General features: G+C 37.4%; 1 protein-coding gene across 1 annotated transcript in view; it reads right to left on the reverse strand.

Annotated features, from left to right (window-relative positions):
- Positions 1–229: 229 nt before the first annotated feature.
- Positions 230–20679, reverse strand: part of DDX1 (DEAD-box helicase 1) — a 33810-nt gene continuing 13360 nt past the window's right edge. Inside the window, exons 13-26 of the mRNA XM_065891691.1 lie at positions 20205–20343; positions 15099–15159; positions 11908–12006; positions 10785–10874; positions 9868–10056; positions 9147–9198; positions 7317–7463; positions 4897–4988; positions 3110–3182; positions 2884–2956; positions 2761–2803; positions 1553–1648; positions 1187–1307; positions 230–566 (exon numbers count right to left, since the gene is read on the reverse strand). Of these exons, the coding sequence (XP_065747763.1) occupies positions 436–566; positions 1187–1307; positions 1553–1648; positions 2761–2803; positions 2884–2956; positions 3110–3182; positions 4897–4988; positions 7317–7463; positions 9147–9198; positions 9868–10056; positions 10785–10874; positions 11908–12006; positions 15099–15159; positions 20205–20343 (1406 nt within the window). The 3' untranslated portion in view covers positions 230–435. The remainder of the gene's footprint in view (positions 567–1186; positions 1308–1552; positions 1649–2760; positions 2804–2883; positions 2957–3109; positions 3183–4896; positions 4989–7316; positions 7464–9146; positions 9199–9867; positions 10057–10784; positions 10875–11907; positions 12007–15098; positions 15160–20204; positions 20344–20679) is intronic.

Raw genomic sequence — 20679 nt, forward strand, 5'->3', positions numbered from 1 at the left:
CCTTCCACCTTAGGATCATACACTTTTCTTTCATGCCACGACTCTTCTCTAGCTTCAACGTATACCGAGGCGACCATGACCGTCTCAAGGCTGTCTCTATTTAGGACCACTTCTTGTGAAAATTCCACACAGGTCCTCTGCCGAATGCACATACCCGTAAACTTCACTTCATAAACCCAGAGCTTTCTTGAAAAACTATAAAATAATTTAAAAATAAGACACAAACTTGCATGAAAATATAGTCATCAAATTTATTATTTTCATTAGGTTGCCATTCTATGAAGAATTCCTAAGACTGATGTTTCTTGACATGCAAGAGTTAGCGTTAATAGCTTAAGTTACTATAAATACTGCTGCTTGGAAGCAGTACAACTATTTTAGAGTTTTAAGACTATAGACTTCTATTATTCAAACCTTATTCAGTGTATGTTAAAATCAGAAGGTTCTGAACAACTGGTTAGGAAGATAGCCAAGATGCAGGAAAGACGTCTGTGCCTCCTTTTCAAGGGCAGCCAGCTCTTGAACCGTAGGTGCCAAGATATCCACATGGCCTTTATAGTTTCCACCTGTATCACACACACGAATCACAAAGTGATGTCAGTGACATGCCTGAAATAACTTGTCAGCAATGCTTTGGCTCAATTACATCAACTTAAACGTTGCTCCTAGCAATAAAGATGTACTACCGAGCAAGTTATCTACAAAACGGAGTTCTAAAAGTGTTAAATCAATTAAAATAAATGATTAGGCCTTCCTCACTAATAGCTGTCCCAATACCCCTACCAACCCCTCCCCTATTCTCTTTTCCTTGGTTTAGAAACCGCCAGTTTAGCCTGAATCTTTACAAGATTTCCGGAACGAGCTAAGAGCATTGCAGGCAAAGGGAATAAATAGTATCCTGGGTTACCCCTTGTTCAAAATTACCATTATTCTCTTGTTGCCTAATAATTCCATAAATTTTCAACTACTCTTATGACATTAACACCTCAAGAGAAACAGCTAAGCTGCTGTCCATTCACATACAGACCACACAATAAAAAGTGCTGTAAGACTAGTAAGGAGGGAATGATTAACATGCTAGAAATATACACTAAACATAAGGAAATGAAATACTCTTCTTAAACTGAAGCTCAAAAACGGGACACATTCACATTTAAAACGGTATTAAAAGTAATTCAAAGCTTACCACCAGCAGCTCTTTTTTGACCATAAGTAACTTTCCCATCAAATTCATCCACTGGTACCTTTATATCTGGCTCAACCTGCGAAATGGTACAGTTCAGATGTTCTTCTACCTCAGACAGCAACTAAGAAAGGGAGAGGAAATCGACAGAGTTGCGTTTTAACAGCATTAAATAAAACCAGGAAGGCTGTAATACTTTGGAAGTAAGATTTCTGAAGAGATGAACTCACAGGTTACAGTTTATGAACTACCATAACATAATCACTCATTAATTCTCACAATTCACAAATAGACAAGAGCTGATACGTAACTTTTACAGATAAATGCAGTCTATTCCTACCAATTTTAATAAGACTCTGTGAGCCTTACCTGCATCTCATTGTACCATATGGTACAGCCACCATCTTCCTTGAGTCTTGTGTTGTAACACCCTTTTCCACGGCTGCTACATACGTGGTACCAAACCTACGAAGATTAACATGTACGGAGACTGAAACATGCTAGATATCTTTGTTCTCAGTTAGTTTTTTAACATTTTCTGTCCTCAGAGCACAAGAAAAATAGATTGCAAGTATGGTCTGTCATCCAGTTACTACCACTATTAGTAGCTCACTAACTAGGTCTTTTGAAAGAGTTCTTTTTGAAAGGAATCCAAAAGTTTTTCTAAAACAGATGTCAATTATAGAAAGGAATTCTCAGATAAAAATAATGAGAAAAGTAAATACTGGAGAATGCTATATCAAGATTAGTGTCAAAAATGAAGTTCAAATGTTTCCTATAAGATTTTTAAAAATTTTTTTTAAATAGATCTTTATTGGAGTATAATTGCTTCACAATAATGTGTTAGTTTCTGTTGTACAACAAAGTGAATCAGCCATATGCATACTTATGTCCCCATGTCCCCTCCCTCTTGAGCCTCCCTCCCACCCTCCCTATCCCATCCCTCTAGGTCATCGCAAAGCACCGAGCTGATCCCCCTGTGCTATGCTGCTGCTTCCCACTAGCTATCTATTTTACATTCAGTAGTGTGTATATGTCGATGCTACTCTCACTTCGCCCCAGCTTCGCCCCTCCCCGCCCAGTGTCCTCAAGTCCATCCTCTACGTCTACATCTTTATTCCCGCCCCGCCACTAGGTTCATCAGTACCATAAAGCAAAGAGCAAAAAGCAAAATGAACAAGTAGTTTGGGGAATGAGTGTGTGGGAGTTCCTTACTCTTGCAGCTTTTCTGTAAATCTGTATCAAATTATTGTATCAATTTATATCAAAATAATAAGTTAACCCTCTCTCCCATAAAAAGTCTACCATGGCATGATGCCAGAGAGGGTTTAAATACTGTTCACTGAAAATTATATGAAAGCTATCAGGGAAAATTACATTTCATATTTTTCCTTTCTAAACTTCATCCTACTAGTCGTCCATTCAATGAACGAAGAGAAAAAGATGCCATTAAGAAGTTCATTTATATTCCATACGCAACTGAATTCAATGTAAATGAAAAAATCAAACTGCTTTCATTTCCAACATCTAAAATGACGACACAAACAATGAATAGAATACAGCACTGAAAAGATTACCTTCTCTTTTTCTGTTGCCACCAGGGAAATGGCCAGCCCCATCCTGAAAGATTTTAAAACTCTTTAGACTTCATTCCTGAAGCACAGAAACTTAAAAAGGACAAAAAAAAAATGACAGAGTACCTTTCAGCTCTTCCTACTCTGCCGATTCGATGGACGTAGTTTTGCTTTTCATCAGGCAAGGTGACATTTATAACTGTAAACAAAAGCAATTACTAGCAATTGACAATAGTTCCTAAAATTTTCAAACATATGTGATGTTTGATGTTCTGAGTATTTCAAACATATTAAATGGTTTCCTTTGAATTCCATAAAATTCAAACTGCAAGCATAAAAACTTTCTTTTTACCATAAGGAACACCATGGATATCAATTCCTCTGGCGGCTACATCTGTGCAAATCAAGAATCTTACATCTCCTTTCTAAAGAGAACAGAGAGGAGAGAAAGGACTTTATTAGTATATATACTAAAAAAACCCCCACAAATACCATCTTTCCACTAAATGAGTCCTCCAACAACTAATGTATTCGTATCATATTAGCGGTCTAGTCATTCATGACTCACTGGGACAAGTATTGCACTTTTAAGTTGTAATTTGCTGAAATATGACATTTAAGGTGAATAAATCAATGACTGGATTCATCTTTGCTTTTTTCACATAAAAGTTCTTAAAGCATTGCTAAAATTTGGCTTCATCTTTAGAAATCCTGACTGGTGATTCAAAACATAAGACAGAATAAAATGTAAAAAACATAAGCTTTACTTTTACCCTTGTATTAAAATATTTCAGAATACTAGATATTTTACCTCAAGGTTACACCTTCTGCGACAACAGATAAAATCCTAAAGAGACTGGGCCCCTGGTGTTCTCACCAGGAATATACCAATTAGCCTTCAGATGTCATTTGTGCTGCAAGGCACAGCAAAGTTAGAGATCTGGAGGGGGTGAGGGGCATACTGACTTCTGGTCCAACAAAATGCCAGGATAGAGAAGGGTGGCATAAATGCTGAAATGAGGCCATGTGATTTTTAAAAATTAATTAATTAAATTAATTAAAAAATTAATTTAATTATTATTTTTGGCTACATTGGGCCTTCACTGCTGCGCGCAGGCTTCCTCTAGTTGCGGCGAGCGGGGGCTACCCTTTGTTGCGGTGCGCGGGCTTCTCAATGCGGGAGCTTCTCTTGTTGCGGAGCACGGGCTCTAGGTGCACAGGCTTCAGTGGTTGCAGCAGGTGGGCTCAGTAGTTGTGGCATGCGGGCCCTAGAGCGTGCGGGCTTCAGTAGTTGTGGCTCACAGGCTGTAGAGCACAGGCTCAGTAGTTGTGGCGCACGGGCTTAGTTGCTCCATGGCATGTGGGATCTTCCCGGACCAGGGCTCGAACCCGTGTTCCCTGCCTTGGCAGGCAGATTCTTAACCACTGTGCCACCAGGGGAGTCCCCCGCTGTGATGTTTTAACATCCACACCAATTATGCTCAGCATGGAAACATAATCCAAAATTTTTAAGCCCAGTACTTCCTACCTTTTTTCATATTATGTGTCTGAGAGAAATGATATTTGTACTATACACTGGGTAAACACACTGTGATAAATGATGAGAATGCTTGTGGGTGGAGGCCACTGACCTTGAGTTCTAAATGGCTCAGCCCAACCCATCTACACCAAAAGCCATACAACCTGTTCATGAGCTGAAATCCCTTAACTGTGACAGTCTATCCCAAATAATTCAAAATATACTTAATTCTACAAAACAGGTATTCTGACACCTGTCTGAATCTACAAATTAAGTTCCCTATGGGTATTGTTACAAATTATTAGAAAAAAAAAAGGCTCACAGACATGATTTAACTATCTGATGATACGTCTCTTAAAAATATCTACCTGAAAGAATTTAACTTCCTTAAGTTGAAAATTCTTATCAAGCAGTGCTGTGCTGATGGAGAACATGTAATTTACCATTTGACTGTTAAAGATGACAAAGCCCTGCTGTGATGAGGACGTAACAATAGGGCAGAAGTATTTTGTAATTTCTAGGACAAGAATTGCTTTAACAATATTAACTGGAACTGATTAAAACTAGATACAACTCCCCTCTTACGTTTGAAGGAAATGCAGTCAACTAAGTATCAGTACCTTGAATCTTTCCAAGTTTTGCTTCCTCTCATGAGGCTTTCTGTCACCATGAAGACAAACACATGAGAACTGGTGCCCCTTTTTATCAGGTCCTAGTGAAAAGCACATTAAACAGTTAACCTTGGAAAAGGTGACAACTAAGACTATGTCAAAAAAACCAGTAACATTTAGACTACCAGCTGGGGTATAGTTCTGCGGAGATCTATACCCCAACTTGTCATAAACCATGGTTAACACAATTTCTGTCATAGGTGAAATACCCTTAAAATGAACTCCACGAGCACTAAAACTGATTTGTTCTGAAGGACATTTTAAGTAACCTTTCCCAAACTGCAGTGGTAGCTTCTGCGTACACCAGGAACCTCACCTAACCCATGTAAAGCGAAGAACCAAAAAGTAAACAATAGAGATTATTCTTGGAAGAAGCAAAACAGGCATCAGGAAGCTCATGCCCTTACTAAAAGGCCGCGACCACAAGCCTGCCCCCCTCGAGGTATTCTAAACAACTTAGTTATCTGGTTTCTTGGCCAAAGCAGATTAGAAGCAGCAAACTGGAAGGATGGAGAGTGGTATTTTAGAGGCAAGTGCAGTGGTAGCCAATCCTAAAAAAGAAAGTCTTCAAGTAAACACAGTAACAAAAAGCAGTGCAATTCAGATCAGAGTAGTAATAGTCACTGGGAGAATTCCTTCAGTTTTGCTATATGTTTGAGAATAAGTGTTGGGAAAATAGATAAAGTAAAAATTACCATTAACATTGACTATACTTGCTTTACCACATATCTATCCATCCCTCTATCCCTCTACCAACTCACTTTTATATTTTTGAAGCATTTCAAGGTAAACTGCAGGTATCAGTACACAGTTCAACATGCATATCATTAACTAGAGTGCAGTATTTGTTCAGGTTTTTTCTCTTGTTGACGTTAAAGTTACATACAGGGAAATGTACAAATCTTAAGGGTACACTTTCTGAGTTTGGACAAATGCATACACCCATGTAGCCCAAAGGCCTATCAAGATACAGAACACGAATACCATCCACAAAGTACCTTCACGCCCTTTCCCAGTTATCCACACTCCCACCTTCCTGGGGACAAGCACTGTTGTGGTTTTTCTCTCATCATAGATTAGTTCTGGCTCTTCTAGAACTTCACACAAATCGAATCATACAGCCTGTACTCTTGTGTAAGAATTCTTTCATTCAGCATAATGCTTCTGAGATTCACCCACCATTTTTGGGCCAATCAGCAGTCCCTGCCTTTTCAGTGCTGAGTAGTGAGTATTCCACTGTACAGATATTTTGCATTTTGTTTAGCCATTCTCCTATTAATGGCCTCTTAGTGTACAGTTTGGGGCCATTATAAACGAAGTGCTATGACCATCTTGCACACATCTTTCGTCAATATATGTTCTCACTTACCTTGAGCCAATACTTAGGAGTTGAATTGCTAGGCCGTAAGATGGCAATGTTTAATTTTATAAAAAACTGTAAGACCTTTTGCCTAAGTGACTGTACTCCAACAATGTATGAGCTCCGGTTTCTCCATATCCTCACCAAAATTTGGTGTTTTAAGTATTTTTGATCTAGTCACCCTGAGTGTACAATTGTATTATGTTGTGGTTTTATTTTGCGTTTCTCTAATGACTGATCATACTGAACATTCTCTCAGGTTGGTTTATATATTTAACACTAATTATGAGGAGCATAAAATTATAATCATTGTATCTTCATTGTAGATTGAATATTTTATTACATAGTGACCCTTTTTATTTCTAGTAATATTTTTGCCTTAAAGTCTATGACATCTCCATTAATACAGTTAGACCAACTTTCTTTTAATTAATCTTTTAGCTGACACATACATATATTTTTTCATTCCCCTTCCTTTCAATCTATCCGTGTCCTCAGGTTTTAGGTATGCTTCTTGTAAACAACATACAGCTATATTTTATCCAGTCTAACAATCTAGGCTCTTCATCAGACTTCAGTCCACTGATAAATACTATAGTGTTTATCCATACGCTCAGATTTTTCCACCAGCCGTTATTACTCTATAATTTCCAACTGCTCTGCTTTTTCTCATTTTCCCCCCCTTCCTTTCTCACCTTTTTTTTTAGATTAAGGTTTTTTTTCTCAGTTATTGATTTAGAAGATATACATTCTATTATTTAATGATTACACTTGAAATGTTAACATTAATCAAAAACTTTACCCTTCTTCCAAATGATATAAGGGCCTTAGAATGCTGTGATTCATCTTCACTGTAGTGAAACTGTACCTATGTGGAAAATTGTCTCATTGTCTTTCCTACATCGCTGCTTTAAAATCTGGGCATCCACGCTACACTGCATCAACATGAGACTAACGATCTATTAAGTGAGAAAATAAACACAATGTATTTCAAGTGAGGAAACACTACCTCCTCCTTGCTGCATGAAATACTGCTCCAAGTTATCACAGTCGATTTTGGTTCTACAGAAAATAATTGCTTGATCCATCTTGTGTTCCTTGATTGCACGGACAGCATACTCCCCCTTCAGGATTTTAATAGCTTCAGACCACATCTCTTGAGTAACACAATAACAACAAAAAAAAACACACAGAATTTCAATCTGAAATTGTCATGAACACACATAATTACAGACTTACTGCTTCACTCACCTAAAAAACTCTACTTTAATACAAGTATTATAGACAAAACCAAGAAATGAAAAGATAGGGTGAAATGGTGAGATAATCCACTTGCTCATTTATTTTTGTTTCTCTTAATGTTTTTTATGCCAGGTTATGGGATACCAAAACACCTATAACCATACCTCTTGTAAGGGAAAATGCACATGTACAAACACACACACACACAAATAAACAGAAATACATACCCACAGCAAAACTTTGTTCCTACCTCTCATTGAGAACTAATCATATTCTGCTTTGCATTAACTTCCCTAAATGCTCAATAAATGTTTACTCAATTACTTTAACCTCTTTAAAAAATAATAAATGTACTTTCTAAATCAATCTGAACACCAGAAAGTTCAAACTTCACTCTATGAAATAAATATTTTACGTCAAACCTAGTTAGTAACTTCTTAGTTGCCATCCTCCAAATGTCTATTTTTCAGTGTGAAGCTGGGCTATAGTTACTCTACAATTATATAATGCAAAATTTTAATTTTGTAATCCAACATATTTCTAAGGTCTCTCTAGTCGTCTCTAATTGTAGTAAAAACTAAGCAAAACTTTTACAAGGAAAAATACATGAGGCAGTAAAAAATTTTTATTTTATAAAATGCATTCCCAAACGGCAGGATGATACATTATTATTTTGACTATCAGTGCCTGCTCCTCTCCAACAATAAGGCTGGCTGAGCATACACCTCATAAATTTGGAGCTACACAAAAAACTGAGTTCAAAGGAACTGTTTTTAGTCAAAATTTCAGATAATTCACCTTTTAGATACTTGTTAAAAATCTACCAATGAGTCCAACTATGAACAAAATGCAGTCTAACCCTTGCCAATGATCCACTTGAGACGTGATATCAGACGTGTGGCCTAATGGGTTTCAGATCTCTTCTAGGTTCTCTAAACACTATCCTTGTATCATGCTGGATCTTCATATATCTTTGAAATATTACGTACCTGATACAAACTGTCTCAATTCTGCATAGAAGTATCTTCATTGAATCAAGTAATTTTAGGCTTTTTAAAAATTGATAAATATTTAATGATATGGAGTTTCAGTATGGGAAGATAAAATAGTTCTGGAGATGGACAGTGGTGACGACTGCATAGTAGGAATGCACTCAATGCTACTGAATTGTACACTTACACACAAAAAGAATCATCTCAGGATCATTTCTGTATCTTTCACAGGGTTGTAGCTAAAGACATGTTCCTTTGTTACTCAACTGCCAGGTATGAAGAATCTACATGACATTTCTCTTGGAATCCAGGGCTAAAATACAACCTGTAGCCAGAGAAATTTGCTGGCTTCCTGGAAAAATGAGAATTGTATAATCCAAAGTATTTGTGATTTGGATGCCAGGAGACTAATATCTTAAATCCAGTGATTAATATTCCTCTAAGCTGACTGATATCAGCTTTCCCCCCATTTTTAAATTATTTTTGCTCCTTTTATTTTCAGATTTCCTGTTCCTTCATGAGAGTAGACAGGGCATACATTCAGTAAAACAGATCAATTCGTTTTCAAAATCTTTCCACGCATTTTATTGACTCTTCTAACTCACCTGGACTGTTTGCACCAGGTCTTGTATTATCTTTTGCATGTACTTCATCAGTCTGTCAAAAGGAAAGGATAAAACAGAAGTGGGGAAGGGTTAAGTAATGACTCACAACAGGTATCTTTTTATAAAGGGAGAACCGTATCTAACTTTAGATTGCATTTCAGACATACACCTTTATAATCTATAGGCAAAACCATTCTTCAGATTCCGAAAAACCCTTTATTAATTATAGGTCTAAGGCTAATCAATTTTAAATATAATACTAAAAAATCGAAGGTGGTTTTCGAAACATTGTGTATTTAGAATAAGCATACCCTTATTATATAAAGGTAAATCTAACAATGGTGAAAAAGTGAGATGATGGACTCATGAAATTGATATTTAGAAAAATAAGGCACATCAAGAAGATTCTAAAACGCTACTAAAAATGGAAGTCATTATATCAGAAATTAGCCCTAGATATACACAGGTAATCCTATTTATTTACAAAACCTATGTCAAGAAAGATGATTACAGAAGTAACTTTATAGAGAGAGAAAGGTAAAGTACGAGCCCATCACTTATTCCATACCTAACAGACCTAAACTCTTCTGGTCAGCGTGCCAGACTTCTCTTTTCTTAAAGGTACAATGTCTGGCTGCTTTAAGCGTCATGAAGAGCTCAAGGTTAACCTAGTTTATGAATGCTTTACTCTATACAAATGCGAACGTTATAAAGTACTTACCCTAATGTGGTTTTTCCCAAGCCTTTCCCAGATTCTGTCAGCTTTGGGATTCACTGGGACAACAACATGGTGGACGGTATCTGGAACAGAATCTTCTCCTTTCAAATCAACCCAGGTGGGAAAGTGCATGATCTTCTCAGACAGTTTCTTCACATCAAAAGAGTGCAAAGTGGCTGAGCAGACAATCACCTAAGAAGAGAAAAACCAAAATTTAGATAAGCTTTTATAATAATAATGATTCTAGCATATGAATACAGATGTGGGGCACGAAGCACGCTAAGCCTGGAATCTAAGACAAGTTCAATACCTGACTCTGTAGCAACAACTAGTGGTGTGACTTTGGGCGGGTTAATCTCTCTGAGCTTCAGTCCCCTCACTTGCCACAGAAATCATGCCATCTATTCCTCAAGGTCCTACAAAAACTAAGTAAAATGAAAAGGTTTTTAAAAATCTAAAGCCATAAACTTGTCCCCTTCTCTTAAAAGCCTCTCCTCTTGAATTCTCCCTAAGAAAACAGAATGAGAAAGAGTAATGTTTTAAGAAATAATTACTAAGGAAATAACTGTTTTTCTACAGTCCAAGACATTTCTCCTTCAAAGAGGAAGCAGTACTCAGAGTCTTGAATATAAACCCTAAATGCTCTGTAGAAAACAAAAATAACGATTAAGAATTTTTTACTTATAGTCTTCTGTTACACCTAAGTAATTTCCTTAAATTCTCTTCACCTTTATTTCTAAAAGCAGCTCATAAGACTGTTTCCTTTGTGTGTACTACTTAATCAGTTAATGAAGAAAATGTTTCATACAGCAGTTAACGTAATCAGAAGATACTAAAATGTGAATGTAAAACAAAAAAAGTAAGCGTGAATACGTAACAATTGTCTACATGTATTTTAAGATGCATTAGTTATTTCATACCTGAAGTCTTTTTCCATCAGAGGTAATCTGAGGAATCTGATTGTGAATCCTATTTATAAAATCAGAGTAACCTTGAGAAAGAAGCCCATCCTGCATAAGAAGCAAAGAAGAACATAAGTTTTGTAATCAGTATCTAAATCTTTCTTTTCTAAATCAATTGCAAAATATAAGATAAAGAAACTAATTCATACATATCTCCATACTTTCAAAGTAATTATTTTCTACTGGATATTTAAAGACAAGTTGTAAATTCAACTTTAAAGCCCATGTGACTGTAATATGAAAGAGCTGACAATAAATAACTCAAAAACCATACTCTGGTATTCTAAAATGAATACGAGAGTTAATAACTCCCACATCTCCTTAAGAATACGACTCTAATATGAGAAAGCTAAGACCTTCAATGTTGAAAAACTACCTCATCTTGAAAATAACTTGGAACTATATCTCAAGAGCCCAAAGCACATTAATGTAATTTGTAATGTGTAAAAAAAACAAAAAATGTTATGTACAAACAAGATAACTATTTGAAGTACAAAACAAACCTACATGTCTAGTAATAAGGGTGGTTAAATAAGCCATGAAGTGTGCATATAAGAGACCATTAGACAGCCTTTAAAAATTGTTCATAAATAATGACATGAAATACTTATGTACCATATTTTTCTAAAAAAGATTTCCCAGGGGCTTCCCTGGTGGCGCAGTGGTTGAGAGTCCGCCTGCCGATGCAGGGGACACAGGTTCGTGCCTCGGTCTGGGAAGATCCCACATGCCACAGAGCGGCTGGGCCCGTGAGCCATGGCCGCTGAGCCTACGCGTCCGGAGCCTGTGCTCCGCGACGGGAGAGGCCACAGCAGTGAGAGGCCCTTGTACCGCAAAAAAAAAAAAAAAAAAAAAAAAAAAGATTTCCCAGATTCTAAATAGCCTGATTGCAACTACATAAAATAGTATTTACTATAAATATAAGCAGTGAATGAAAATACACCACACTGGTAACTATGTTTCTCTCTAGGTATATTGGGATCATGACTAAATTGTATTTTTTCTTCACCATTTCACGTATTTTATCCCCCAAAACATAAGCAAATATTTTTTTTAAAAGCATGAGTATATTTCAACATACAGCTTCATCCAGGACCAGGAATCTAACTTGGGATAAGTTCAGCTTTCCAGTTGACACCAAATCGTCCAGTCTTCCTGGAGTGCCAACAACTATATCTACCTAAAAAATATCCGAAAAAAGCACCTTAAGAAAACTGAAGAAGTATTGTAATCACCTTAGAATAGCAGCCAACAATGGTCTACTTACAACGAAAACATGCGTATTGACGTAGTCAGTCAGCTGTGAACGTGTGAGACAGTTCTAGATAATACTGTATCATTAAACCTACACCTGCTTTGAAATGAATGCGAAGACTCTGGCAACTGATTGTAACATTTTAAGCTGTTATAGACAGTCTAGCGTATAAAATTTGTTTTCCAAGTGAAAAATCAAATGAATTTATAGGAACTCTGAAACTAAACCAGGACCCAAATCCCAGCTCCACCATTACCCAGCCATGTGACCTCAAGTTACTTAATCTCTTCTAGTTTCAATTTTCTCATTTTTTAAATGGGTAACATTTTCTGCTTTGCAAGACGGTTGTGATAATTAAGAGGTCAGATATGTAGTGCATTTGATGCCCAGTGTGCCAGGTGCTTATACATTTGGTTATAATTAATAATGAAGATGACCTAATCCAGGAAAAAACAGCAATAATTACTACTTGTCAAGTGCTTATAATGAACATGTGCTGTGCTAACCTTTTACAGGTATTATATCATTTCATGTTACCACTAAGGGAAACGCTACTATTATTAGTCCTGTTTTAAAATGAGGAGACTGAAGTTTAGAATTCTAAAGTCATAAGAACTTAGATGATACAGCTAGTAAGTACTCCAACTGGGATTCAAACTCAAAGTCCAAACATGAGAAAAGGTCTACTTCAAGTAAGAACAAGTTTTATTTAGCTTTTTATTATAAAAATTTTAAGACATCTACAAAGAGAATATGAGCCGCCAACGCCAGTACACCCAATTAACCACATTTTCCATTTTCACAGACACACCTTTTAATCAAGTCCATGGTATAGTGATTAGGAACATAGGCTTTGAAGTAAGTTCCACCTATGAGTTGTAAGATCTGGGGCAAATTACTTAATATTTGGCATAAGCCCTCTTCCTGATCTGTAAAAATGGGGAAGAGGACCATCACAAAGGGCTATTGTGGGAATTGAATAAGAAAATGTATATAATGCACTTAGCAGGGCCTGGCCCATTTCTAGAAGGTAATCAATAAAGGATAAATATTTTTAAAGTGTGTATATGGAGGTATGTGTGTGAGCACAATAAGGTATTATATAAAATCATTCAATAAATCAGACAATTCAAAACTTCTACTCTTTATCAACAGGCATAAAAAATGACTTCTTTTTCACTTGTGTTCTCCACTCTAGACTAAAAACGTAACTATCTCCTAACAAATTCATCACTAGAGTCTCATTACTTCAATATCTCACCCCTTGAAAAACTGAAAAAGTACCGTGCTGAATGGACTTTTAATTTGATCCAGTAGAAGGCACTTAAACTCCCATAAAAAGTGAAAGACATTTCTGACGCTATTGTTTCAACTATGTTGATAACTGTAAGCAAGTCTCAGTTCAATCTAGAAAATACTGTCTGAAAATAAAACCCACTCAATGTATTAAGAATGTACTATGTGCCAAGCACTGTGCCGGACACAGCAATGAATACAATGCCACTCTGGTTCTATGGGTAATGTCTCTTTACCAAAGGATTCTAACCCACTGTGCGAGTTTCCTCCCTCCTCAATTTCAGCAGGTAGTCAGCATGAAAACAGAAACTCGGTCTCTCAGGTTTAAAAACAAAAATTCAAATTGGAAAAGCCTGAGAGAAATAGCTATATGACTTGGATAATGGCACCAACCACTTCTTCAGGCCTAACTGCACATGTTGCATAACTGTGCAACTTTAAAAGATTAAAAAAATGACATAGTTCTATTCTCTGACTCCAAAGCTGACTTCTGCCTGCAGCGTAAGACATAACACAGGGCTAAGGGTGCCAGAGGATGGTGGGAGATAACAGAAGTAGACAATGTAAGATGGAAGGAAAAGCAGAAAGAGAATATATTACATCCCCTAAGTAGAAGGGAACTGAATTCTGCCAGGAAAGCTATGGAATAACACTCCCTTTACTTTTTTTTTTTTTCCTTTACTTTGCCATTAGCTTCAGCCAGTACCAAATTTTAGATCTGCCTGGCAAAAGCAGATCGAATTCCCTAAAAGCTCCGTAGCTGGACAACGTAAGTTAAGAAACTTAATAACTTACGTGGAAAATGAATTTGGGTTTGAGGAACCAAGATAGGGAATGAACATATTAAATCTCTCTTATAACCATTAAAATATAGCAAATCAAATAAGAACATAACAAAGCTATGTTACTACCTTAGAATAGTATTAAGTACAGTAATGACTCCTTGCTCTTAGTATGCCACCAAGTCAGATCAAAACCACTCAGCCTGAAATTTCATTTGACAGCAGCACCAAGGCAACTGAGGGGAGAACATATTTGCTCACCGCAACTCAGTATCAAGCAGTTTAGATTAAATGATAAAGTGTTTAGGGAAGGAAATGAAAGAGAAGTTTGTAAGGACAAAGTTACTTCATACATACAAAATATGTTATGAAGTTCTACCTGTACCTGAACTGACAGGCAGTTAAGAGTTTCCCAAACTTCTTCCCCAGTAATGAGGATCACAGTCCGAGCTTCGTCCTCGGTAACAGCACAGCCTTCAAGACTTCCCCTTACACAAATCTGAACTCATCTCCCCTCCTACTAGAACCACTGACTCACCATCCTTCAGCCCTCCCAAGGATCACTGCCAAAACTACCTTCTCTGCAATCCACCTTATCTCTATTTCTATTCTTAACTCCAGCTGCTTCTCTTTCAATTATCCCCAGAGGAAATAACTAAATGCATGAAAATGCGAAGGAAATTCGCAGGTGCTCAAAAGATAAACCAAAAAAAATTCACATATGTTGGAATTTTGCATGAGGTGTTGGGAAGAAACTACTATGCTGTACACTTTTGGGAAAAGAAAAGGCATAATTGTAAGATATTTTTGAACATACATACACTCTTTTGAACTTGTTTAATTTCAGCCTCATTTGACTTTGCTTGAAACACAGCAGAACTATATTGCCAAAATGACAACACATAGTGTTACTTTTTAAAAATTAAAAGTACAACTTACCCCACTGTCCAAAACAGAGAGCTGATCCCGTGCTGCAACACCTCCAATTATCAGAAGCTCCCTGAAATAAATACCAGAATAATAACGCAGAAAAAGATTAAAGCCTGCTTTATTGTTTGTTTCTTTTCAGTTTTGGGGAGGTGGATATTACAATTGAATAACTAAGAAAGAATCTACAATAAAGGTCTGGAGAAGGAAAGAAACAAGGCACTTCATTTCCAGGAGCTACATAAAATGTTAATGCACGGTAAAGTAACTGAGGAGAATGCGAAAGCTTGGAGCCCAGAAAACATCAGTCCTCACCTATATATCTTTCTATATTAGGATAATTCCAGGTACCCCAAACTCTGGTTTCAATCAATCTTTATAGACACATGTGGTTGTATGTGTATAAAATATATACTCTGAAAGAATATATAAATATTAATTTTTAAAAGTTGCCTTCAGGTTGATAACCAAAAACTGGGGAATGGGGTGAAAGGAGACTTACTTTTCACAGAATATCCTTTTGTGTTTGAATTTTTCGCACTCCAAATACTTCTAAAAAATATGTTTAGATTAAAAAAGATTACTTTGGGACTTCCCTGGCAGTCCAGTGGTTAAGAATCCACCTCCCAATGCAGGGGACGCGGGTTCGATCCCTGGTCCGGAAACTAAGATCCCACAAGCTGTGGGGCAACTAAGCCTGCATGCCACAACTACTGAGCACGTGGGCCACAACTAGAGAGCCTGCGTGTCACAACTACAGAGCCCACGTGCCACAACTAGAGAGAAGCCCGTGCGCTGCAACAAGGAGCCTGCGCACCACAACAGAGATCCTGTGTACCACAACTGAGACCTGACGCAGCCAAAAATAAATAATAAAATACACTCTTAAAAAAAAAAGCTTTATGCCAAGACAATTCTATGGGGGGAAAGAACAGTCTTTTCAACAAATGGTGCTAGAACAAATAGATATGCACGTGCAAATGAATGAAGTTAAACCTCTTCTTTAGGTCACACATAAAAATTAATGCAAAATGAATCACAGACCTAAATATAAGACTTAAAACTACAAAACTCTTAGAAGAAAACGTAAGAGTAAATCTTCATGATCTTGGGTTAGGCAAAGTCCCTTACAACACCAAAAGATGAACAAACAAAAAAGCAACAGATGAAAAAATAAACGGGACTTCATCAAAATTAAAAACTTTTGTACTTCAAAGGACACTACCAAGAAAGTGAAAAAGCCCACAGAATCGCAGAATGAGAGAAAATATTTGCAAATTATATATAATTAATCATAATACTACATGTATATATCTTACAACTCAACAATAAAAAGACAAATAACCCAATTGAAAAATGGGCAAAGAATCTGAACAGACTTTATAAATGGCCAGTAAGCACATGAAAAGATGTTCAACACGATTAGCTATTAGGGAAATACAAACCCAAACCACAATAAGATACCACTTCACACCCATTAGGAGGGCTATAACTGTAAGGACAGATAACAAAGTGAGGTTGTGGAGAAACTGGAACCCTCACACATTACTAGTAGAAATGTAAAGTAGTGTTGTCACTTTGGAAAACAGTTGCGTGGTTCCTGAAGATGTTAAACATGAAGCTACTATATGATCCAGCAATTCCACTCCTGGATGTATATTCAGGAGAAATGGAAATGTATGTCCACACAAAAGTCTATACACTAATGTTCATGGCACAGTAGCCAAAAAGTGGAAACAACCCAAACATCCATCAACTAATGAGTGGATATGTGGTATATGTATACAATGGAATACTTTTTGGCAATAAAAAGGAACTAAGTACTGATACGTGCTACAACATTGATGAACTTTAAAAACATTATGGTAAATGAGAGAAGCCAGTCATGAAACAGCACACATTGTCCAATTCCATTTATATAAAATGTCCAAAACAGGCAATTCTATATATGGAAAAGAGATCAGTGGCTGCCCAGGGATAGGAAGGTGTGAGGGAAATGGGAGTGACTGCTAAAAGGTAGTGTTTCTTTTGAGGGTGATGAAGACGTTCCAAAATTGGTTTTGGTGGTCGCACAATTCTGTGAATATAATAGAAACTAAAACAACCTGTGTGCACTTTAAAAAGTGAATCGTATGACACGTGCATTATATCTCACTACAGCTATGCACAAAAAGATTGTCTCCTTTTTATAAATAGCAGACGAAATTACTTCCTGAGGCAGCCATACAACTTCCAATCAGAAGCAGCTATCAACTATCTGCATTTATTAATTTTACTCTTATTTAATCAGTCATTTAAAAAATACCATAAAATACTGGGAAAGTGGATGATGTTGACACTGAGTCTCATAAATTCTATGACTGATGAAAAGAAACAGCTTCATGGTTGCCTACTGTCATCTTAAGCGATTTATAGTGTTTAAAGAAAAAAAAAAAAAGCTTTCTAGTCTGTGAATGTCCATTACCTTGGCATAGTCCTTAACCACCTACCACTAGAGCCATGTTGCCTAAATCCGGTAACACCAGATGCCAGATTGGCTACTTAAGAATCATCTGGAAGAGGTGCCATTCTTCCTTAAAAAACAAAGAGTTCCAATTCCTATTCCCTGGAAAATCTGATTCAGTATATACAAAAGGGGGACCAGTAAATCTGTATTTTGAAATAAGGTCCCTTAGTTCCCAGGTTTGGTAACTATGGTCCAAAATCTATCATTTCTTCTATAAAACTTTACTCTTATCCACTTTCCTAATCAGATACATTTATTTCTACAAATTTAGCAGAAAACTACACATACACATAACAATCAATACTTGTGTGCAAAGCACTGTAGGGTTGAGGAATATAAAAGACCAGCCCCTGTCTTATGGAGTGTAAAACTGAGTTGGGACGAGTAAAGCTATGCACATTTAAAACAAGAAACACTAACACACGACAGTGCATAGGCATTATGGGGAAGCAAACACAGCGGTATCCGAGGAGGGAGAAAGGACCGAGCTGGCACCAACATGTTAGCTTCACAGAAAGACCAGGACTTGAGCTGGGTCTTCAAGAAGGAAAAGGCTCATTTGTACTGAATACCAAAATGAGTAACACAATTTTACCATCTTAGCAAATAAATTGATTTTGTCATCTATCTTCCCTTCCAGGCTTTGTCCAGATGCACGTTAATCTTTACACATTAGAGCACAAAAATCAACTTATATTAGCGTTTTACATTCTTCCAAAAACACTCTCTTGTGAAGAGTTCTGAGTCTCTTACACTAAGAAGATGCTCTGGTGATGTACTCTTGTAGTGACTCTCCGTGTCGTATCCTTAAAGCATTTTATCACATTACTTTGGCTGTTTCTCTGCCTTCCACACTATCTCCACACTCCTGCACATAATTCTATAAAAGCAAAGATGAATTCTTGTTGTTATATCCTGATCCCTAGCCTAAGTTTTCACACATGGTAGGTATTCAAATAGTTACTGAAAGAGTGAAATGCATCAATCATCAAGACAAAATTAGGAATTATTTTACCTAAAAAGTTTTACTAAGTATAAATTTATCCCTGAATAAGTTTAACTTATGAGAAAGATCAACATTAAAAAGATGGGGGACTTCCACGGTGGTGCAGTGGTTAAGAATCCGCCTGCCAATGCAGGGGACACGGGCTCAATCCCTGGTCCAGGAATATCCCACATGCTGCAGAGCAACTAAGCCCGTGCGCCACAACTACTGAGGCTGCGCTCTAGAGCCTGCGAGCCACAACTCCTGAGCCCGTGAGCCACAACTACTGAAGCTCGCACGCCTAGAGCCCACGCTCCGCCACAAGAGAAGCCACCGCAATGAGAAGCCCGTGCACCGCAACGAAGAGTAGCCCCTGCTTGCCGTAACTAGAGAAAAGCCCGCGCACAGCAACGAAGACCCAACACAGCCGGAAAAAAAAAAACCCTCAGACATCAAAATAAGATTTTTAAAAATATAAATAAATAAACAGATGGGCCCACGGGACATTAATAATTCAGAGTTTCTGAAGTTAGATAGTGGTGATGGCTGCACAACCTTGTGACCATATACACCAAAAACCACTGAATTGTACACTTTAAATGGTGAATTTTATGGTGTGTGAATTATATTTCAGTTAAGAAAAATTAAAAGAAAAATTAATAAAAATCAAGTGTCAAATCAACTGACAGAGCAGTTTACTTATATGGTATGGCTTTCCTCAAATTAAAAGGGATTGCTACTGAGCCAGAAGTTCTCCAAGATCACTAGACTTACGGTCTCCCCGCAATGGCAGAAAGAGCCATCGAACTAGAGGGACCAGTGTGAACCCCCACAGGGAAGATGGTCACCACTAGGAGACAGGCTAGAATTAACCTCGCCAAGTCAGGTTTACCAACACACTAGACAGACAGAGATACATTTTCTATGCAAATGAATTGATGAAGCTAACATTAAATGAAATGGCCCCTTTAAAGAATTAATTTTTACTCTGATACGGTTTTGCAAACCATGACTCTTTACATAAGAGACACAGGGAAAATCTCAATTTACTTTTTTTTTTTTTTAAGGATATTTATTTATTTTTGGCTGCGTCGGGTCTTCGTTGCTGCATGCGGGCTTTCTCTAGTTGCGGCGAGTGGGGGCTGCTCTTCATTGTGGTGCGCAGGCTTCTCATTGCGGTGGCCTCTCTTGTTGCAGAGCACGGGCTCTGGGCGCGCGGGCTTCAGTAGCTGTGGCACACGGGCTCAGGAGCTGTGGCTCGCAGGCTCTAGAGCGCAGCCTCAGTAGTTGTGGCGCACGGGCTTAGTTGCTCTGTGGCATGTTGGGATCTTCCCAGACCAGGGCTCGAACCCGTGTCCCCTGCATTGGCAGGCGGATTCTTAACCACTGCACCACCAGGGAAGTCCCTCAATTTACTTTTTTTAATAGAACTCTTCTCACTTAAACAGGAGTTTTAGATAGAAACTAATTGCTACTATATGTCACAGTTAAATATATTTACACACTCATACACATGCATATGTACACACTCTGAATTCCTATCTCGTTTCTTTTCCTACTTTACTCTTCTTCTGAAACACCTCAGACCTAAAGACAATAGGCATTTGAGCACAAAGGGAAGCTTTACCTTAATTTAGGATTATCGACGTATTTCTTAAACTGCTTGACGTTATTCAAAGTTTGTTCAGCCAACTCTCGGGAAGGTTCGACAATGAGAGCTTTTGGAGCATTGGGGAGAAACTTCGCTTGTGCCACCTGAGCATTACCTTAAGAAAATAAAAAAGATTAGAATACATTCAGATCACACCTCATGACACCTTTATTGGTGAAACACGAGCACAAATACTCCAGTATCAAAATTTTAAATAACAATTGTCCAGTGGTATAGGTGATAGTCAAACTAAACAAAATAAAGATTCTTAAAATGAACTACAGATTCTTTCAATCTAATTGATTATATGCTTTGCGATAAATCCAATGAGCTGTGAAAGGCACTTTCTTTAAATAACTGGAAGCGCATCAGGCAGCACAAGGGGGTGAGAGTGCGAGCTTTGGAGTCAGACTGCTTGGATTTGAATTCAGTTCTACCACTTATTTGCCCT

Source organism: Phocoena phocoena, chromosome 14 (assembly GCF_963924675.1).
Source record: "Phocoena phocoena chromosome 14, mPhoPho1.1, whole genome shotgun sequence".
Classification (NCBI taxonomy): Eukaryota; Metazoa; Chordata; class Mammalia; order Artiodactyla; family Phocoenidae; genus Phocoena; species Phocoena phocoena.